Genomic DNA, 23,333 nt, shown 5'->3' on the forward strand with positions numbered 1-23,333 from the left:
TTTTTCAAAGAACTGAGAAGGGACAAGTCCTTCTTTTAAGCAGTTTAGATCTGCCCCAGAATCCATGAGAGCAAGGGCACTGAAAGTGTATTGATTATGGACTACAATATCTATGAGAATGTACCACCTTTGGGAAATTATAGTATGGACTATGGAAATATTTTGAGAAGATGACCCCTCAGTAGCTTCAGTAGCAAACATATTATGGAATTTATCTTCCTCATTAGGACCTGTCAAAGCTTGAGTAGATTGCTCAATAACCTGAACATGTTGTATTAAGGACTGGACTTCTACCTTTAAGGTAGAGAGTTCTCTTTTTAGGTCAAAGATAGTGGGTTCAGAAGACTGAGAGGAATTGGTTTGCACTCTCTTGACAATATTCTAAAAATTGTAGTTGTCTTCAAGTTTATCTGATATGGGGGTTTTTGGTTTTTTAGTATTTTATTTAGTCCTAATAACCTCAATATAAGAAGATAGGAGCTTGGCCTTAGAATTATAATATGATATTTTGTCTATCGTTTTGAGGAAGGCTTCTTCTTCTATGGTAAGGGTGTTGATACCCAAACCGTTCATGCAGAGAGAGGCTTTGTAAGGATCACAGTGGCAGTCAGGCTCGAAACTAGAGTCTAAGTCAGATTCTCCAAATAGTCCTTCGTCTTTTGCCAATTGATTTACTTTATTGTCTGAATTTTCAATATCAGAATGGGAATTGTAAAGAATGATATCGCATAGATTTTGTTTCCAAGTATCGTCGATGTTGAGAGCATTAATATTTGCTTTAACCTAACATTGATTCTTAAAATGGCCAACGTTTCCGCATTTATAACAAATTGGAGGTTTATTACTAGGTTTATATTGAGGAGCTAATTGTTGAGGGTTTTTTAGGATAGGATAAAAAAGGAAGTTTATAGCATCCAGTTCTAGTATAAGGTTTAGTGGTCGAATATGGTTTATTGGAAGGATGATAAGGCTTAGGATAGGTTTTTGGATACCCGGATCTGGTGCGAGGTTTGGATCTTCCTGGGAGCTGGAGTTTTTCCATGCCGAATTGTTCGCAAAAATCTCCTAATTCACGAGAGCCATGTTGTCGCTCCTTTTCCAATTTCCTTTTAATCTTCATATCGGTACTAATTTGAAGACCTTCTTGCTGAATTTCAGCAATGAGTTCTCCAAAGGTATATTTATCAAATGGGAGGAGACCTCTATGCTTGTTTCGGAACCTCATACGAACCTTTTTAGCGAAAAGAGGGGGTAGACTATATATAAATTTTTCCTTCCAAAATTCGGAATTGCTATCATCAGGGAGATAGATTTTGGAGAGAAAGACATTTTTATACCAACGAAAATGGGACATAGTGGGACAGTAAAGGCTCATAAGTTGTTCTTGAGTCTTATCCCTTAAGATATCTGTCTGTCCTATGAAATGGGTTATAAGGGTATAAATGAGGGTGTTAACTCCATCTTCTTTATCTTCGTACAGAGTTTGTACGACCATAGTATTATTTGGTCCTGTTGTCTGGACATTTCGTGCCACAGGAGTTTTGGAGTATATAATAACAGATTTGGGATATATATATATATATATATAGAAGGTCTCAAGTTTTTTTTTTTTTTTGGAGTAAAAGAGATATTATATTAGGTAGACAAAGAATAGGGGGATTTACATCCTAAAGAATTTCTCCCATTGGCATCATCCCTTATAAGAGCAGATAGTGCCTTTGGGAGACTATCTATACATAAGTGTATTTCTTGACAAGAATAGAGGAAACCGGCTAAAAAATCTGCACAACAATTTATCTCCCTCATATGGTGGGTGAAGATGCAACTCTGAATCGTTGACATAACTCGTGGATATCGGTTGTTAATCCAATTGCAAACCATGGGATTGGAACCTTGCCCATGATTATTTGTATCGCCACCAGAGAGTCCGATCTGACCTGGATTTGAGAGAGATTAAGTCCATGGCTTTCAAGAGACCACACTTGATCACCTGTAGTTTTGTACGCAAGATATTGTCTTCTCTTATCGCCCCAACTATTGCAAAGGCGTCCAGCTTCATCACGACCGATTTTTCCATAGCCACCCAACTCCCCTCGAATTGATCCGTCACAATTAACTGCCACCCATCCAGGCAGGGGGTAGGCCATGTATAGGGTCTTGGATTACGGTAAGAAAATGAGCCACGAATCTTCCAACGGTGAAAGAACACCCGTTGTTGCTGGAGTTCTGAACCTTAGTTTCGAAGTCCAAGAAACAAGCTCTTGTATTTTGAATGATACGATGGAGGACACAACTAGAGTTGCTGGTTTGTTCTAAAAGATCTGTTGTTCCTTTCGAACCATAGACGATAAACTTGTAGAAGTCATGTTGAATCTCCATACCTGGTTGATGAGGTCGTCGCCCCTAAAATGCAGCACCGTCCATGTTACCTCCTCATGCCATGAATTCAATGGGTCTCTCGCGTATCCATTCAACTGGAGAATGACTTTCCATACAGTTGTGGAGAAAGGACATTGAAAGAACAAATGGTCCAAGTAGTGTCGGTGCAGACTCCCCATGTTGCCAATCTACAACGGGTAGTTAATCTATGCTGGAGAACAAGCCAAGCAATGAATGAGAACCGTGCTTGAGATGTAAAAAACCATACAAGGTTGTGCCACACTAACCTTGTTACCTTGTTTACGCACCGCGTTCCAAGCAAATTTGAGAGAGAATCTGCCGTTGGAAGTTGGAGTCCAAACCACCATATCTTTCTGCAGTCAAGGATGCAATCTAGTGTTGGATATTTCATTCCATCTGCCACCAATAGCTGGGTCGTTTGGAGGCCCATCCCAACCTTCATCAAAATGAAGCACAACAACACTGTCAAAGGTACGTATTCTGACCCAATGCTTCAACAATTAGGATTCCTCCATTGCAGATCGGACTACTGGTGTCACGCCCCTATCCCAAGCTTATGCCATAAACACAGTCAAGAGGGTGATTAGGATGACACACGTCACCCCAATTCCTACCAAGATCAACAACACAGTGTCCCAAGTCATAGTCAACAACCAAGGACCCACCTAAATGATTACATTTGCGAAAAAGGAAATAAATATTCCATTCATTGTCAGAGTTAATAAGAGTGGAAGCAATATTTACATAAAGCAGTTACAGTATGTTCAGCTGACTAAGTGATACAGTAGTAGTTTAGTGCTGACCACCAACTGACCATGACATAACTACTCAGAATAATAGTAAGTTATTATAAAAAGTGCTTATAACAGGCACAAAGCCCCCAAAAAAATCAAAAGGTGGGGACAATCCCCAAACAACATCAGTGCCCATAGGCACAATCATCACAAGGACAATTGTCGCCGTGTTCATCTGACACAAACTCAGGCTCCTCTACGCCAATACCATCGTAATCTGTCGGCTGAGCTTCTAAGCCAGCTAAGTAGCCACCATCTGCATCAAAATCTAAAAAGTTGCGTACACAGGGGGTTAGCTCCACTGAGCCAGTGAGGGGAAAGGGGAGTGCACAAACACATAATCACACATAGACCATGATGCATGAAATGTTAAATATATTTTTCACCTAATAAACAATCTAAGTCATGGTATATGCTACTGTGATAACTCGGGAGACACTGAGGGTCACTTATCCTATCGCCCCAGTGAAACCTCAATTATCACGAGGGAGCCTACGCCGGTAGAAGCCATAGACCACCCAGTGACAGACCCCAATAGCCATCACTACCCCTGACCTGGCCTCTCCCACCTCCACAGGCAACAGGTGCTTAGACTATCCAACACATAAACCCTTGTTGGCAAGGGTTGTAGCATGAGGGAGCATAAATCCTAGCCACATATATTCTACATGTAAGTCCTATCGTCCCGATAGATATTCCAGATGCATCAACGTCCCATTCCATCTAGTACCTGGGTACCTGCACGACACGGTGCATACAGACCAGGATGGCAAGCAATGATATAATAAGAATTCTTGGGGTTCCGGCACCGGCATACCTGGCACCGTAACCCAATATAATGAAATAAAGTCAACATATCCACATATCAGCAATTCATATCCAATATGGTTTTATATGCAAAGATGCAATCATAGCAAGAATGAATGCAAGTATAGCAATCATTATGTGATGTATATAGTTGTATCTTATATATATGTATATCAAGCCCAAACATCACCCAAAGCCCACTCATAGTTCGTTTGCTTGGGTTTCGGTGAGGTTTGAATTCTGAAGTCTGAGGATGCGTGAGAACAGTGTTAGAAGGGTATAGGTGGGTCCCACAAAGAATCCCAACAATTCACTTGAAGTTTGAGTCAAGATAGCAAGGGCGGATGCAGGAACAGAGGCAACCAGGTGAGTCCGGTCGTGGATCCATTTAGGTCATGCCCAGAAAATACATGGAATGGACTCACGGGCGGATGTGGAACATGAATCCGCTCGTGCATTCGTCCAAACCCTGAGACACACCCGAGAGCGACCTGAGCTACGGGCGGATTCACGATAGTGAGTCCGATCGTGGCTCCGTCCAGGCTAAACAGCCAGGTTATACTGAGCGGACTAACGGGTGGATGCATGACAGTGGATTCGCTCGTTGATCCGTCGCCAATCCTTTGAATTTTGTGAAGATCCTCACCTCCAGCCCTTCATCCATAGAACCCTAAGGGTCCTAGGGTTGGGGAGGTGAGTCCAAACCTTTGTTGGAGGTCTAATACACATAGTCCATTAAATAATTTAGGGGGGTTTAAGAGATTGGATCCATCTCTAAGGTTCTTCCCAAACCTAAATTAGGTCTTCAATGCTTGAACATCATTCAGGTTATGAAATCCATGAAGGCATTAAGGGAAGGGAAAATAGGTCTCAAAGAGAGATTTCAATAGGGTTTATTGGATTCCCAAGAGAACCCCCAAGCTTGGAATCGATCCCAAGGTAATCTCCAAACCCGAAAATGGAAAAGAGAGGGAGGAAGATGAGGGTATCTACCTCAAGGATGTATTAATGGAGGCTCTCCACCTCCCAAGCCCCTCCAAGCTCTTCTTCTCCAAGCCTTCAATGCTCCACAGCTCCCAACGTTTTGGGTTGGTAGGAGAAATAATGAGACTTGAAGGCCAAGTCTTGCTCTTAAGACTAATCCCCCACTTAGGGCCTGTTTGGCTTGGGCTTTAATAGCTAAAACTTATTTAAGAGCCCACTAGGTCGATGGGTCCACCCAAATGGCAAACCCACAAGCCAAGGAGATCAAGGGTGAAGCCAATCCTTTGTCTAGGTGCCTAAATAGGATGTCCGGGGTATGGGTCCCACCTGAGAAAACACACAAAGGCCTTAAACAGCACGGGTGGACTAACGGGTGGATGCAATCTTGGTGAGTCCGCTCGTGCATCCGTTGCTGCTGTAAAGGGCAGAATTCTAAGGAAATTGATGGGGTTTCGGCCCACACTTCAAGGCTAACAAGGGAGAGGTATACAAACATTTATAAGGGCAGTATCTTACCCCCGACCTTCACGATGTGTCCTTCGTGATCCCGAATAATTTTCCAATCGCGATGCTAAGCTCATCGCCAAAAGAGGTGTCTAGGTGTGGGGACACAGGGAACGCCTTCCGGTACTCTTCACTCCGAGGATTTGTGCTAGGAGGATGATCGACGAAGTCACCATCGATAAATCTTCCCCACTACCGGTTAAGGAACCTCTCCTCCACAGGTAGGTTCATGAACTGGTCAACAATCTTGTGGCTAGGTTTGACCATAAGTGAAAACAGCTCACCAGCGTACACGGCAGTAGAATCTACACGTTATAAGGGGGAGAAAGTATACTTAATAGTAATTCCGGGTGCGGATGTAACAACTGGGCAGCCAAGGGTCATACCAAAATAGGGTGCCTCTGCCAGACTTAAGTAGATAGCAAGTACAACCAGTTGCAATATTGCACGTATTTAAGATGGACTTGAGAGTAGTGATGGAATTGAAAGGGACCAAATAGAGTATTTACGCAACCACGTCTGTTTACAAATAAAATCCAGCAGTTGGTGGCGTTTGAGGCAATATTCCGCACTTGCCGCATCAGTGCAACCCTGTTCCAGTCATTCAACCGTCTCAAGCCAAGACCGCCGCCCAAGGAACTTGTAAGAGCCTGTATCTGAGTTACCCCACCACATAAACTTCGTCATAATCCCCTCAAGCTTATTGAGAACAGTGCTTGGAAGGCGGAAAGTGTTCAACCAATATGCAATGGAGCCCCTAAGAACCAACTGACCGCCTCGTGTATGGTAAGGCCTTCGATTTTTAGGACGTTAATCTCCTTTCCACCTTTGTAATAAGCTCTGTAAAATCATGGGGACGGAGGGACTTTGAGGACAAAGGGACCCCAAATACTTGATTGGTAAGCTACCAATAGAGAACCCCAATGTGGTACAGAAGTGCTCTTCAACTGTAGTGGCCCAGTTAGCCAAAAAAATATTGAACTTATTTTTATTAATAGTGAGGCCAGACAATAGTGAGAATTGGTGAAACAAATGATCCGAGTAGCATTGGCTACTGTAGCTTTACCAAATACAAACAAATCATATACAAAACACACCAATTTAATTTTTGGCTGGCTATAGTATTGACGGTAATCAAAGGTACTGTACTTTGCAGCAGAAGCAAGAGAATCTGTGAACATTTGGAGAACATATTAAAGAGGAAGGGGGGCATTGGACATCCCTGTCGTCTCAGCCCTTTGTTATTGCGCACCATTTAGAAATATGATACAAGTAGCAAGCCTGATTCAGATCCAACAGTCTTGCAGGAGAAGAAGTATAAGAATTCATGCACCAGCGATCCATCACCGATTTGCCTCTCGGTTCCACAATCCGAGTCAAAGAACCAGAAGAATAAGTAATTAAAAAGAAAGAATAACTGGTAACCCTCGTTCTCCCCATGATTTTACGATTCTACCTTCATTCGGAAGCTTTCAAAGGTTTGAATTAACCAGTTTCGCAATTCCAAAATGGATTGAGGACATTATCGTCATTTAACTTACCAATTTTAATATTGTTGATTCTTTCCTCAGAGCTTGATGCCTGACGGGTTTGAGAGTTGAGATTGTTTCACAAGCGACATTTTCTGTTTTCAAGTGAAGAAAGCTCCCTTCCTATACAATTTAAATTCCAGAATTCTGTAAGCTTCGACTTTATATGGAAAAGAAACTAGGGTTTCTCTGTCGCTGAGATAGCTGGTAAGAATCATCACTTTTTTTGGCCATAATTAGTGCAAGAAACATGTTCTTAGGGTTTAACAGTGGAGTATCTGTTGTTGGGTTCATGCAACTTTTTAGGCATTTACGGGATTGAGTGATTGTGTTAGAAGCTCTGGATTCGTTATTGTTTTTCACCTATTCTGGTATTTTAAGTATGCAAATATGGGTAGAGGCTCCTTCTTTTCACTATTTGCTCTGGGTTTTATTGATGTTTGAATAATTCATTTATTTGGAAAAAGAAAGAGTAGGTTGTTGGAAGTTCGATTCTTTTGATACATGTATCATGATGTTTGGGTGTAAATGATATCTGTTTGAGTTTTGTTTTTAAGCACTGGAAGAGGTTACTATGAAAGATTGATGTATTTGGAGGATGTTGTGTTGGAATGTAGCTCTAGTTTTGGGTTGCTTTGGATGAAAAGTCATTGCTTTTTGAGGTTTTTTTTGGTGTGCTTGAGAATGCTTGTGAATGAGATGTGGTAAGGCTATGTGATATTTTAGAATCCAACCATGCCCCAGGCATCTCTGCCCTACTGTGAACTTAGCAACAGTGGATCCCTATTATAAGGACAGGTTGACTCCTGCTTTTAGAAAATTCTGAAAGTTTTGGGATTCAGGTTTCTGACGATAGATATTGGTCCAGAATGTTTACTCCTGCTTTCAGAAGTTCTTCGATGACCAGTTCAGCGGAGCTTGATATTTGTCTCCTTACAATATCAATACTCTGTCTCTGGTTTTCTATTATTTTCTGTAATTTATATGTGTGCATTCACATTCTCTCTGGGGAGATTTATATTGAAGTTTGATATTCTGGTTTAGTTGGCCAAAGGCATGAATTTTTATTATTTCATTTTTGTGCAATATTTGGGCATTTTCATGTTGTATAAAGTATTTCTATTAGGTCTTGCATGCGCATTTTCATGAACACTAACATCGCCCATGGATAACACACCATATTGTTTCTAGCATCAAATGATGTATTATGATTGGCAATTCACCCCAAAGGAATTTTTTTTTTGTTGCTAAAACACCCCAAAGGATTTGGTGTTAGACTTAACAGTTTTAGATATCTAAGGATTTCAAAGCTAGACTTAGCAACATCAAATCCTTTGGGATGAATTGCCAATAGTAAATGCCCATGTGTAGCACTTAACAGTTGTAGATATCTAAGGCATTTTTGTACGTTCACATGTTGTCTCTAGATGGCTGTAGAAGGGTTTTCTATTGTAAGTGTTTGTACTGCGGAATTACCAACGTAATTTTATGTTGTCCATTTGGGGTGGGTTGTTTGGAAGCAGCCTCTCCTGCGAAGCAGGGGGTAAGGCTGCTTACATTTGCCCCTCCCAGACCCTGCAGTAGCGGGAGCCTTGTGCACTGGGTTGCTCTTTTATTGCGGGTGGGTTGTTGCTCGATCTTTCTCTGATAGAGACAAAACTCTCTTCCCCACTCCTTTGCTGCCCTAATCCAAGGCTCAGCAGTGTTTCCTACTGGTTATTATTCTCAAAGAACCTCTCTGATGGAAAATGCATGATCAGTGGGAGTCATCATCAGAACAGTAATCTTGCCTGCCAGAATACCAAAAGAAAATGAAGAGAAATTTCGGCTGCAGAATTTGTTGGTGCAGTGAAAATTTATGTGTTACCCACATTCTGGTGGCAATTTTTTTTGGGATGAAATCTATTGGAAGATTTCATTGGTATGTTCTTGCTCAGATCTCTATCATTCTATGTAAAAATACTAACATGCTACCTACTAAGGTCAATTCCCAGATCTCTATATGCCCGTGTAAGGTTTCAATGGTCTGTAACCTTAGTATATGGAAGAGGGAATATATATATAAAGCTTAGGTCTAAAAGCTTTGTCTGTTTTCTTTCGGTGGATGAGTTGTGGTGCCGTTGATGATGACCCAGTTTCAGCCAGCATGAGATTCCACTTTGGCGGTATGCAAGTTGGAGGCCTCTGGGCTCTAACCGCGAGCAGAAGAACAAGACAGGATTTAGGAGTATGTCTGGATTGTGAATTGGCTTATGTAACAAACGGTTGTGACTTTAGTCATAACCCTATTTTTTTTATTAATTAAAATAATAATAATAATTATTACCATTGTTATTATGAATCGAATGTTCCATACAAGGCCATTATGGAAGCTTTTCCTAAACAGCCCAAATATCTGTGAATTGGCAGATTTGATAGGGCCCAAATTTTATGGACAAGTATATCCCATGGTCCCCTACTCACTTGTCAAGTTTCAGCCCAATCAGAGATTGCCAAGTGGCAAAATGGAGCTTTGAAAATCCAGGACTGTCGGAGAGTACATAGTAGAGTTGGGGTAATGTGGGTGTACCTAGACATACATGGGGATGTATACCAATACGTGGGAGAGTATTTGATTGAGTTTAGGCTTTAAAATTTGACATGTGGCTAATCAAGACCATGTCCTCTCTATCCAGTGGTTGGAATTGCCAAATTATCTGTTCACGTGGCACAATGAAGGTGGACCGTTATGAAATGCTTTCTTAATGGGCAATTCAAATGAATTTTTGCCTATTATAATAATAGTAATATTATTATTATTATTATTATTGTTGTTGTTGTTGTTGTTGATCATGATGATAAGAAAAATATTGCATTCTACTATTCTAGAGATAAATTTCTATTTATAATATGAGTTCTGGATGTGAGATATCTTGGTTTTGTTACCTGTGAGCTCTCATCATTAATGTGCTGACTGATGTGTTATTTGGAGAATACATTAGTCATCTGGGATCTTGTGTCTACAGCATATGTTTTTATTATTTTTCTGATCACTTCTTTTCTCATACTTGTTGTGTGCAGCCTGTTCTTTTCTTTGGTGGATATCTCATTCTCTTTCTATTAATCTTGTGTTAAACTGGCTGTAGTTTTGCTCATCACATTTATTAAGGGAATGATTAATGAATTAGTTGATTCGATTCTCAGAAGAATGTGTGAAATCCATCATTAACAGAGAAGGCATTTGCCATTCCTTGAATAGGATGGCAACTGAGAGTCCTGTGAGACTGGTAGAATCTACTGGTGCTAGAAACTGGTCCTCTTCCAAGGAGGCTGCAACATTTGCGTCATCTTCAAATAATATGGCAGCAGAAGAGTTGGGATTGCTGTTGAATAGTCAGAGGTTTCATGGAACTGGGAGGGATGTAGTCCCTAATCGGAGTGGTAGTGCACCTCCAAGCATGGAGGGATCTTTCACAGCCATGGGGAACCTTATAGCTCAGAACTCCAGTCTGGATACAAGCTTGGCAAGTTTAAAGAGTGCTATTGAAAATTGTGAGTCTGAGGAGCAACTCCGTGCAGATCCAGCCTATTTGGCATACTACTGTTCCAATGTGAACTTGAATCCCAGACTTCCTCCACCTCTTATCTCACAAGAAAATCGCCGTTTGGTGCATCATGTTGGTGGTTTTGGTAATAAATGGAGATTGACTTCATTTGATGACAGTGACAACGGATCCGTGCAACTGTCTCGAGGTACCCTTTCTACCCATAAAGAGGAACCAGAGGATGATAGATCACCCCCACAGGTGTTTGGTGATTGGGCAGAAAGGAGTAGTCTTTTTCCTGGACAGCAGACAAGTTCTTTGGCAGGCCGGCATAAGAGTCTGGTTGATCTTATACAGGTGTGGAACTTAGAATTGAAAATCTTTATTCTACCTTGATTCTTCTATGTATGTGTTGTGATATTCTCTGTGTTGTATGGATGAGATAAGATAAAACTTGCTATTGCGTTCCTTCCTTGTTAATTGCTTTGCTTGTTTATTTGAAATTTAGACTGTTCATTTTATCTTTAGGATTCTGGATATCTTTTTGTGCATATAATTTCACTCTTAGTAGTTGTATGCAGCTGCAGTTCTTACTATTAAAATTGTGGGTGACTGAGAGTAACTACTAATTGGGTTTAGGGTTTCTGTGTTTGGTGTTGTTAGTTGTTACTAAATATATAAACTGATAGACTTTCTTTTATTTGCATCTTGCAGGAAGACTTCCCCCGCACTCCATCTCCTGTATATAACCAGTCTCGTTCCTCAAGCCATGCAGCCACAGAGGAAGGAGTTGATCATGATGTCCTTGTCACCTCTGTACATGATCCACCTAATAATACAGCAAAATTACTGGAGCTGAATGTGGGCTCTGGTGGCATTTTGCATTGTGTTGGAACAAATGGTGATTCTTCTTCTGCTCCTGTTTTGAGCTCATCATCCCCTCATGGGATGGGAAGCCCTCATGCCAACCAGATAGGAGGGTCAAGTAGTGTAGATACCAATTTGGAAGATGATGCCCTAATTACTGGCATGACTGATCCGGATATTATCAGTATCGAATCTGAATTTAAAGCTCTTGATATATCCAGCCTGCGAAATGCAGATCACCGGAATCGACAAGAATGGCAACATCCTCAACCAAATAATTCACAGCACCATAATTTGCGCCCTCAACGAGGCACTGCATCACAAGTTCATGGTGGTCAATCCCAGATGATTTCTCAAGGAACGCACCGTCAATATGTTGGTAGCAATCAATTTTCTCTTGGTCACTCCAAATTTTCAGCAGTTGAGGGACAGCTGGCTCTCCAGTCTTCTGGAATCATACCTCCCCTATATGCTACAGCAACAGCCTATATGGCTTCAGGAAATCCGTTTTACCCTAACTTGCAACCATCAGGATTGTTTGCTCCACAATATGGTGTAGGCGGATATGCTTTAAATACTGCTCTTCTTCCTCCATTTGTAGCTGGATACCCTCCTCAGAGTGCTATTTCAATGGCTTTTGATGGAACTGCTGGTCCTAGCTTTAGTGCTCGACCTGCTGTTGTTTCTACCGGGGGAAGCATAGCACCTGGAGTTGATTTGCAACATCTGTACAAGTTTTATGGGTTAGCGCCGCAGCCACCTTTTGATCCTCTTTATATGCAGTACATTCAGCATTCATCTGATGATGCATATCCATTGGCATCTAGGGTCATGAGGAGCCATGGAGATAACTTTGATTCACAGAGAGCCTCTTCTGCAACTGCTTATCCAGCAGATCAGAAGTTGCAGTATCCGAGAAGTGTGGGTGTAACCATCCCAAGCCCAAGAAAAGGGGGAATCAGTAGTTCAAATTTATATGGTGGCCCTCCTGATGTGGGGGTCTTGATGCAATTCCCAACCTCACCTCTTGCTAGTCCGGTAATGCCAGGATCCCCAATTGGTGGGACAAGTCTACCAGGGAGGAGAAATGAAGTGAGATTTCCAGTGGGTTCTAGTAGAAATCAAGGGGCATATTCTGGATGGCGAGGACAAAGGGGAACTGAGAGGTTTGATGACCCAAAGACGTATTGTTTCCTTGAAGAGCTGAAATCTAGTAAAGCCCGAAGATTTGAACTATCTGACATTGCTGGACGCATTGTTGAATTCAGGCAAACTTTAGTGCTTTAATGATGTGGTTTAATTTTTTCCTTTTCATTTAACTGATAGTATTACATTATTATTTCCCATCTTAAGAAATAATTATCTTGTGTATGTGTTTACCTCAGTTCTGATCAACATGGGAGTCGGTTTATTCAGCAGAAGTTAGAAACTTGTAGTGTTGATGAAAAGACATCTGTTTTTAAAGAAGTTCTTCCACATGCTTCAAAATTGATGATTGATGTCTTTGGGAATTATGTTATTCAAAAGGTATGATCCCTGTTAATCTACAATTTTATTAACTAGAGTGACATTGTTGCTCTTTGTGATTGAATACTTTTGATTTTATAACTGTACATTCTACTTCTTTCAGTTTTTGGAGCATGGAAGCCCTGAACAGAGAAAAGAACTTGCAATTCAACTTACTGGTCATATATTGCCTTTAAGTCTTCAGATGTATGGCTGTCGTGTTATCCAGAAGGTAAGTTAAACCTTGTTTATATTGATGTCTGCCTGCTATCTTGTACGGTATTTAGCTTCTTCTGACATCCATATTTTTGTGCCATGATTACTTCAGATGATCAAGTGAGATTCTGAAGGCTTTGTTCTTTTAGAATTCTGAGTTCCATAGTTGTCAAGGCATTGCCTAGGTGTCCAGACGCCTTGGTCACCTTGTTTGCCTAGGTGGGTGCCTTGGTCATCTTGTGTCCAAGGCTCCAAGCCTCTTCCAACACCATGGGTTGCCTAGACACCGTGAAAACTATGATTCTGACTTGGAAATTTTGGAGTCAATAATCTGAAATAACAAGTGTATATTTGCAATTATTGAATCATGTACACTGACTAGTTGGGGGGGGGGGATGCATAATTATGGAGTGCTTGTGTCATCTTGAAGTTGACTGCTAATAAAGTGTACCTGTGTTTACATCCATTTGACATTCTTAGTGCCCTTTTGTTTGTAACATGATCCTGGTGGGAACCAGCTCTGATTTGATTTTTTTCTTACACAATTAAATGGGTGTGATCCTGTGGTGCACAACCCACTACTTGTAGCAATCTGCCATAGAATTGTGTGTTATATAGTTGATTGAGCAACCATAAATAGAGAAACACCGACGAGAAATAGTTGAATGATACTTCTAATTGTATTGTCAATTTGGCATACTGGACCAGTTTAAGCATAATTTTACCTACTGAGGAGTCGAGAGGAGTTAGGTGGGAGGGAAAACATTCCTGCCATGGTTGAGAGAAAAGATAGCTGAGGAGTAAAAAACCAAAATGAACATTTCCATCTGGTGGGTGACCAAGATTTTGATCCTTTAATTTTCGCTTTTCCTATGGTATTACTAGCAGCATATTTTTTTCCAAGTTTTTCCTTTTTAAGTATTTTTGCTATAAGTTGCTGGCTCTTAAGAGATAATTATTTATATTGTTCGTTTCCTATGTTGCTTTTATTTTATTTTTGTTTTGTTGATTGTTCTCTATTGCTGCTTTGCAACATTATATTATATATTCTGTTAAGTCATTTCTCGGGAATCTAAGTTTCCCTTCTGAAGATGTGGTATAATTTGATGAACTGGATGTTAGCATTTCAGTTTTTCAAAGGATTAATCCTAAGAATTTGGTTGGAATACAAAATATTTGTCGTGGAGAGGGAAGCTCAACCTGGCAAAGAGTGCTCTTTTTAACATACTGGTGTGTTTCCTTTCTTTGTTCTCTGTCCTGACTCCGGTGGCGAACAGGTTGGATAAGTTAGAACATGATTTCCTATGGCCTGGTAAGGAATGATAACTGGAGATATCACGTAGTAGAGTGGGGAGAAGGTATGCATGACATAGAGCATGGAGGGCTCAGGGCTGCTTATAAGGCAGGTGAAGGGTGAAAGGTATGGATATGGCATGTTAAGGCAATGGCTGTGGAGATTAGGAGATGGGGAGCACAGATGTTGCAGCTAAGTTTGGGTTAATTTTTTTTGTTGGAGGTTGGGGGTGGGAGTTGATTAGGGTAAGTGGCATGTGTTGGATTGGAGTGTGGAAGGACATATTCAATCTCTCTCAGAAATTCAGGGGGTTTTAAATTTTGGTAGGGGATGGGTGAAGGGTGAAGTTTTGGTATAATCGTTGGTGTGGGGTTGGGCCTTTAAAACCACTATTTCCAGATTTGTACTCGATAGTTTGAATCAAGATGTGAAGGTGGGGGAGCAGATGGAGGGGATAGATGCAGGTAACTAATTTTAGGAGACACTTGAATGATTTGGAAGCAGGAAGAGTAGTGGAGCCGATGAGGGTGTTGGAGATTGGCAAGACAGTTGGGGAGGATGAGAGGGAGGGGGGGGATGAGGGAGGAGTGGCCAATTTTTTATGAAACCTGTCTTTAAGATGATACACTATTGAGCTGATAGGGTCTTTTATTATAAAATTGTTTTGGAATAGATGGTCCATACATGTATTTGTTTCTTTATGTGAACGGCTGTTTTGGAAAAGATTTTGATGATGGATAAGGTTATTAGAACTTAGAAGAGGCTGGAGTATTAGAAATACATGTAAATTGTGTGAGTAAGCAGAGCAAAATGTTAACCATTTGTTTTTGACTTGTAAATGGGTTTTGAGGTGTGGTATACAATCATCTCAGTGGACAGGGCAGCGTGGACCTTCTCAGACACATTGTTATCTGTTATGGTAGTGGAAAGGGTCCCTGGTGGTGGAATGCTTGCCTTTTTTCAAGGCAAAGAGGAAGCAACAGACAGAGAGGGCAATGCTTTTTGGTGTTGAGCTGGTGCACTGTTGTGTCGGCATTCAGGGGTGTATCAGCATATAATCTGGGACAGCTGATCTGGGTTCATTTTTGTATATGGGTGACCATTCTTGGATTTTGATTTGATTTTGGTGCGACTATTCATGGATTCTGTTATGATTTTGTAGGCTTTGAGTCAGTTGATGCATGGTCGTCGTTCGTGTCAACCTGAATTGATCGATCTAGACCCTGAAATTGAGAGAACCTTAACTTTAATTCGGAAAAATAAAAGGATAGCAGAGGAAAAACCTGCGAGATGTCCATTGAGTGAGCATTTTATCCCCTCGACCTACACGTCAGCCTCATGCATTAGGATTCCTATTGTTCAGGCAGCCCAATATGAAATTAAGTCCAGCGTCATTCAGATGCTCCCATCTTTTTATGGACTTAATAATGAGGAACCGTATAACACCTTGATGAATTCCTGGAGATATTCTCCACTGTGAAAATTCAGAATTTTTCAGATGATGCCCTTAAATTGATTTTGTTCCCATTCTCTCTCAAGGATAAAGCCAAACAATGACTCAATTCCTTAGATGCATTGGTTATCTCTGCATGGGCAGAAATGTAACAAGAATTCCTTAAAAAGTATTTCCCCATAGGTCAGACCAATTAGATTAGGTGCGCCATTACTAGCTTTTTGCAAATTGATGGTGAGCAATTTCATGAGACCGGGGAAAGACTTAAAGACCTTATCCGTTAATGCCCCCATCATGCCGTACCTAAATGGTAGTTACTTCAATATTTCTATGATGGATTGACTGACATAGGTAGATGGTAGATGCAAGGTTTAAAGTATCGGTATCGGATATCATATCGGTCAGGTGATTTTAAGAGATGTATCGTTTCGTATCGTATCGGAGATACGTATCGAACAATACAGATACGCGTAGAAATGGTCAAGATACACATGGAAATACACTTTTGGAACAAAAATCAATATAAACAAGCAATATATGACACGTGTCATGCATAAACATTAAAATGGTGAATAATGTACAACCAAAAAAGTGCATGAAATTGAAATTGTTATAAAAGATGAGGTTTCTTGCATGTTGTAATCGTCTATAGCCATGAAGAGTATTGGATGATGTTGTTGCACTCCTTGATTCGTTTTTTAGTCTAAAAGTGTGAAAAACCAAGATCAAATGCAAGTTTTTAGATTCTTGGTTGAGAATTTTCCTTTATTTTTTCGTTAGATTAGGAGTTGTATTGAGTCTGTGAGTGAAAATGATTTTTTTATGGAATGTATCGATGGTGTATCAGTATGTATCGAGCCGTATCGGCCGATACGTGGCCGATACGGCTCGATACATATTAAACCACCCACAGAACCCTTTACTGGACGTATCGATACGTATCGGCCGATACATTTCGATACAATTCAAGATAGTCTATTGTTATTAAAAAAAAGAGACGTATCTGTATGTATCGTATCGTATCGTATCGGTCGATACTTTAAACCATGGGTAGATGCCTTTTGTGGTGGGACTTTCATGCATAAAAGCGAGAATGAGGCATGACAATAATTTGAGACCCTTAGCGAAAATTCTTTGCATCATTTCTCGGCTTCTAGAATTGAAAATTCCCTCACTGGACCCCAAAAGAAAGGTGACATTTATGAGGCAGGTCAATCGGTGGACATAAACACTAAGGTGGATATGCTGTCTCAAAAGTTGGACCGATTACTGTCTATAGGACAGAATTCCCGGTAGTCGACCCCATCCCGAAACTGTCAAGAGGTGTGTGCTTTATGCGCCAGTCCTGCTCATTACATGAGCGATTCCCCTTCAGCTGTGCATTCCCTGAATTTATCCAAGAGCAAGTGCAAGCTGTGTAAGGTTTCTCCAAACCAGGCAATGATCTATTTTTAAATACCTATAACCTAGGCTTGAGAAATCACCCAAACTTTGCGTGGAAACAACCCAATGTCTCTCAAAATTTGTCTTATAGGCAAAATTTTTCATATCAACAGAATGCCTACCTATAGAGACACGCAACAACCAATTCCTTTACCTCATCAAAATTCCGCATTTGAGGAAAAAGTGTTGCGTGCTTTGAATGGGTTGGAACTTAATACTCAGATTTTCCACTCACATACCCAATCCATCACCAAGCTAGAAGCCCAATTAGGTCAACTAGCGGGTGCCATTAGTAGAAGAGAGGAAGGCCAACTATTGAGTCAAGCGGTAGGTAATCTGAATAGTCAGCCTAGCAACAAAGTGTTCCATGAGCAAGACAAGGCAGTCATGACTCTGAGGAATGGCCGAGTGGTAGGAACCCCTGAAAAGAGTACTGATAAAGAGTCTAGGGTAGTTACTAAGACTCAAATTACCAAAGATAAGGAGAACAAATAAGTTGGGAGAGCGACTCCAATTCCTACATGCCAAAAGCCCCTTTCCCCTCATGTTTGGAGTCTCCTTCATCTTCCTTATTTAGTAAGGAGGGCACCAAAATGGAAGAAATGTTAGAATTGTTTAAACAAGTCCAAATTAATCTTTCTCTTATTGATGCAATCAAGCAAATTCTAACTTATGCTAACTTTTTGAAAGATTTATGCACACAAAGGCGTAAGCTGAAGACCCATGTTCCAAAAATAGTCCGTTTGACTGAGTAAGTGAGTGCGGTGCTATCAAACCAACTCCCCCCCTAAGCTTAAGGACCTTGGAGCTCCTCTTATATCATGTGTCATTGGAAACCTTTCCATTGGGCGAGCACTCCTTGACCTAGGGGCGAGTGTCAATCTTTTACCTAGCTCAGTTTATGAACAATTTGGGTTTGGAGAGTTGAAGACCACAGAGGTTATTCTCCAACTTGCCGATCGGTCCATTAAGGTACCTAGAGGTCTAATTGAGGATGTTTTGGGTGAAAGTAGATGAGCTTTATTTTTCTGTTGATTTCTTAGTCCTTGACATGGAAATGACAAACAATGGGAAACAACAACCAATTATCTTAGAACGTCAATTCCTGGCATCAATTGTAGGTTAGGTGCAATGGATATTTCCTTTGGCAATAAGAAGCTCCGATTGAACATCTTCAATGCTTCCCTAGGACCTCAGCGTGAGAAGGATGTTTTGCAGTGGATCTTATCGATGAAGTAGTGTCAAATCACACTTCCCTATTTTTAGCAGATGACCCATTGCAAAAGTGTTTTGACCTCTTTTGGGGGGAATGATTTTGATATTGATGCTTAATATTGAGGAGGTGAACACATTGCTAGGTTTACCAACCCCCTTAGATCGTTCATCATGAAATATCAAGTATGAGCCATTGCCCACCCTTGGTGAAAAGCCAAAACCGAGTTCTATTGAGTCACCACCGGCGTTGGAGTTGAAACCACTGCCAAATTCACTGAAGTATGCTTTCTTGGGGTCGAATGATACATTACTAGTCATCATTGCTTCTAGTCTGACATCTGATCAAGAAAGCCAATTGTTGGTTGTTCTCAAAGAACATATGGCCGCCATTAGGTGGTCTGTGGCGGATTTGAAAGGTATTAGCCCATTTATCTTCATGCATCGCATTTATTGTGAAGATGGTGCAAAGCCTTTTCGCGATGCGCAAACGAGATTGAATCTTAACATGCGCGAGGTTGTTAAGAATGAGGTGGTGAAATGGTTAGATGCTGGCATTATTTATATCGTTGTTGCGGAAGAGGAAGATTAATTTGGACTTGTTTGAACAATTCTAACAGCATTATTTATATCCTTGTTGCGGTAGAGGAAGATTAATTTGGACTTGTTTGAATAATTCTAACATTTCTATCATCTAACCATTTCACAACCTCATTCTTAACAACCTCGCGCATGTTAGGATTCAATCTCCTTTGCACATCGCGGAAAGGCTTCCCACCATCTTCACAATAAATGCAATGCATGCAGATAGATGGGCTAAACCTTTCAAATCCACCACAAACCACCAAATCGTGGCCCTATGTTCTTTAAGAACAACCAACAATTGGCTTTCTTGATCAGATGTCAGACTGGAAGCAATGATGACTGGTAAAGTATCACTTGACCCTCAAGAAAGCATACTTGAGTTAATTTGGCACTGGTTTCAACTCCAGCACCGATGGTGACTCAATAAAACTCGATTTTGACTTTTTAGCCTGGGTGAGCAATGGTTCATACTTGATAGTTCATGATGGAAAATTATCAAAAAAAAATTCATGATGGACGATCTAAGGGGGTTGGTAAACCTAGTAATGTGTTCACCTCCTTAACATAAGCATCAATATTAAAATCATTCCCCCCAAAAGAGTTCAAACACTTTTGCAATGGGTCATCTGCTAAAAATTGGGAAGTGTGATTTGACACCACTTCATTGATAAGATCCACTGCAAAATATTCCTCCTCACGCTGAGGTCCTAGGGATGTATTGAAGATATTCAATCGGAGCTTCTTATTACCAAAGGAAATATCCATTGCACCTGACCTACAATTGATGCCAGGAATGGACGTCCTAAGATAATTGGTTGTTGTTTCCCATTGTTTGTCATTTCCATGTGAAGGACTAGGAAATCAACAGGAAAATAAAGCTTATCTACTTTCACCCAAAACATCCTCAGTTAGACCTCTAGGTACCTTAATGGACCGATTAACAAATTGGAGAATAATCTCTATGGTTTTAAACTCTCCAAACCCAAATTGTTTATAAACTGAGCTAGGTAAAAGATTGACACTCGCCCCTAGATCAAGGAGTACTCGCTCAATGGAAAGGTTTCCAATGACACATGATATAAGAGAAGCTCCAAGGTCCTTAAGCTTAGGGGGGAGTTGATTTGATAGAACCACACTCACTTGCTCAGTCAAACGGACTGTTTTTGGAACATGGGTCTTCAGCTTACACTTTTGTGTGCATAGATCTTTCAAAAATTTAGTATAAGCTGGAACTTGCTTGATTGCATCAAAAGAGGAAGATTAATTTGGATTTGTTTGAACAATTCTAACATTTCTTCCATCTTAACGCCCTTCTTTCTAAATAAGGAAGATGAAGGAGACTCCAAACATGAGGGGAAAGGGGCTTTTGGTAAGTAGGAATCGGAGTCGCTCTCCCCAACTTGTTTGTTTTCCTTATCTTTGGTAACTTGAGTCTTAGGAACTACACTAGATTCTTTATCAATACTCTTTTCAGGGGTTCCTACTACTCAGCCTTCCCTTAAGAATCATGACTGCTTTGGCTTGCTCAAGGAACACTTTGTTGCCAGGCTGACTATTCAGATTATCTACCACTTGACTCGGTAGTTGGCCTTCCTCTCTTCTACTAATGGCATTTGCTTGTTGGCCCAATTGGGTTTCTAGCTTGATGATGGATTGGGTATGTGAGTGGAGGATCTAAGTATTAAGTTCCAACCCATTCAAAGCGTGCAATACTTTTTCTGCAAATGCTGAATTTTGCTGAGGTGGAGGAATTGGTTGCTGTGTATCTCTATAGACATTCTGTTGATATAAAAAATTTTGCCTATAAGATAAATTTTGAGAGACATTGGGTTGTTTTCATGCAAAGTTTGGGTGATTTCTCTAGCCCAGGTTATAGGTGTTTGAAAATGGATCATTGCCCGGTTTTGGAGAAACCTTGCAGCTTGCACTTGCTCTTGGATAAATTCAAGGAATTGCACAACTGAAGGGCAATCGCTCATGTAATGAGCAAGACTGGCGCATAAAACACACACCTCTTGACAGTTTTGGGATGAGGTCGACTGCCTGGAATTCTGTCCTATAGACAGTAATCGGTCCAATTTTTGAGATAGCATATCCACCTTGGTGTTTATGTCCACCGATTGACCTACCTCATAAATGCCACCTTTTTTTTGGGGCCTGGTGAGGGAATTTTGAGTTCCAGAGGCCTAGACATGATGCAAAGAATTTTCGTTAAGAGTCTCAAATAATGCCATGCCTCGTTCTCGCTTTCATGCATGAAAATCCCACCACAAGAGACATTTACCATCTGCCTATGTCTATCAGTCAGTCCATCATAGAAACATTGAACTAACTGCCATTTAGGTACAGCATGATGGGGGCATTTACGGATATGGTCTTTAAGTCTTTCCCAGGTCTCATGAAATTGCTCACCATCAATTTGCGAGAAGCTTGTGATGGCGTGCCTAATCTGATTGGTCCGACATATGGGGAAATACTTTTTAAGGAATTCTTGTAGCATTTCTGCCCATGTCGAGATAACAACCGCATCTAAGGAATTGAGCCATTGTTTGGCTTTATTCTTGAGAGAGAATAAGAACAAGATCAATTTAAGGGCATCATCCAAAAAATTCTGAATTTTCACAGTGGAGCATATCTCCAGGAATTCATCAAGGTGCTTATGCGGTTCCTCTTTATTAAAAGTCTATACAAAGATGGGAGCATTTGAATGACGCTGGACTTAATATCATATTGGGCTGCCTGAACAGTAGGAACCCTAATGCATGAGGCTGACGTGTAGGTCGAGGGGATAAAATGCTCACTCAATGGACGTCTCGCAGGTTCTTCCTCTGCCATCCATTTATTTTTCCGAATTAAAGTTAAGGTTCTCTTAATTTCAGGGTCTAAATCGATCTATTCAGGTTGACACGAACGACGACCATGCATCAACTGACTCTTCCTACAAAAAAAAAAAAAAAAAGAATCTTACAACCAATGGTGTGGTTGCTGGGATGAATGCGTTGCAATCCCCTTGCTTCGCCCTCCTGGTTGCCTGCTAAAACAAACAAATAAAAAAGTTAGATTGAACTAAAAAAATTACTACAAAAAATAGAATAAAACTAAAAATAAAAATAACTAACACAACTGAAACAAAATTAAAAGAAACTACTAAATCAAACAAAGCAACCGTGCTTTGGTTCCCCGGCAATGATGCCAAAATTTGATTTCGTCCTTATTAGATCCAAAATAAACTCTATTAAAACTACTAAGACAGTAGTGAGAAGGGATCGTATCCGCAGGGAACTAGAAGGCTTAGATGCAAATGAGAGATAGTAGTTTCAGATTTTAATTAAAAAATAAAAGCAAAAGATTGTAAAGTAATGAAGATGTAAAAATCTTTGGCGAAAGAGTTTCATAAATTAAATTGAAATGAAAGCCAGGAATTTCGAAATTTTCGAATTGACTCTCGCACCCTCAAGATGGACCGTCTCTCCTTTGCAAGTATATGCATCGTTGTCTCGGCAGATTCTCCCCCTCCTTCGTCCATCACTATTATGGAAGAAGACGGCTTCTGTTGCGAGCAACCAGTCAAATACGAGTGGATTCCTCCACATTGCTGCCATTGCAAATTGTTTGGATACCACTCCAAGGAGTGTGCCACTTCTTTGCCTCTGGCCTCCGCAGCACTTGACTCTTCTCAGGCTGCCCCTGAAGCGTTAAAGGTTCTCGGTTCTTCATTGGCAACGACTGCAAGCACATCTGCAATTGGCACTGGGCCTCTTGCTGCCACTGCTCCCCCCTCTACCTCGACCCTCTCTGGCTTCTCCAGATCTCTTAGTCGAAGAAGAGAACCTGTCCGTCGTCAACGTCCCACTCGCCGTCGCCGCCAGCGCAACCACCGCCGCAAAAGCTCGACTCGCACCTCCAGCTCTCCTCCTTGCACGGCGGAGCTTATTGACTCTGTTCTCGAGATTCGGCCTGAGCCTTCTGAACATGCTCCTCTGATGGATTCGACTAATCAAACGGCCTCTGCTGCTCCTGACGCCGTTGGCCCTGCTCCTGCTGGTTCCCATGTGATGGCTCAGCCTACCCCCTCTCTGTCGTTGACGGTTACGTGTTCCGAGCTTAGAAGACCTGCTCCTGCTCTCGATGGAACCCCTGCGATGGCTCGGCCTACCCCCTCAGTTGCGTGTTCTGAGCTTCGAAGTTCCTCTCCAGACGTGGATCTGTCGGATA

At 41.0% G+C, this 23,333-nt stretch overlaps 1 protein-coding gene and 1 non-coding gene across 5 annotated transcripts in view; both read left to right on the forward strand.

Moving 5' to 3' along the window:
• The first annotated feature begins 6,916 nt into the window (after positions 1-6,916).
• The window catches only part of LOC122661556 (pumilio homolog 5-like), an 83,270-nt gene continuing 66,853 nt past the window's right edge, over positions 6,917-23,333 (forward strand). The window contains exons 1-6 of one of the 4 annotated variants that reach the window (XM_043856982.1): positions 6,917-7,225; positions 10,186-10,899; positions 11,257-11,396; positions 11,433-12,677; positions 12,795-12,936; positions 13,040-13,147. In XM_043856982.1, the coding sequence (XP_043712917.1) occupies positions 10,258-10,899; positions 11,257-11,396; positions 11,433-12,677; positions 12,795-12,936; positions 13,040-13,147 (2,277 nt within the window). In that variant the 5' untranslated portion in view covers positions 6,917-7,225; positions 10,186-10,257. Of the gene's footprint in view, positions 7,226-10,185; positions 10,900-11,256; positions 12,678-12,794; positions 12,937-13,039; positions 13,148-23,333 lie in introns of those variants that run through there. The other 3 variants (XM_043856983.1, XM_043856984.1, XM_043856985.1) reach the window with 3 other exon arrangements.
• LOC122663525 lies at positions 21,464-21,569 on the forward strand. Its single transcript, XR_006333189.1, has one exon. It is a non-coding gene; the product is annotated as a small nucleolar RNA R71 (small nucleolar RNA).

The sequence above is a fragment of the Telopea speciosissima genome, chromosome 5 (assembly GCF_018873765.1).
Source record: "Telopea speciosissima isolate NSW1024214 ecotype Mountain lineage chromosome 5, Tspe_v1, whole genome shotgun sequence".
NCBI classification, from domain to species: Eukaryota; Viridiplantae; Streptophyta; class Magnoliopsida; order Proteales; family Proteaceae; genus Telopea; species Telopea speciosissima.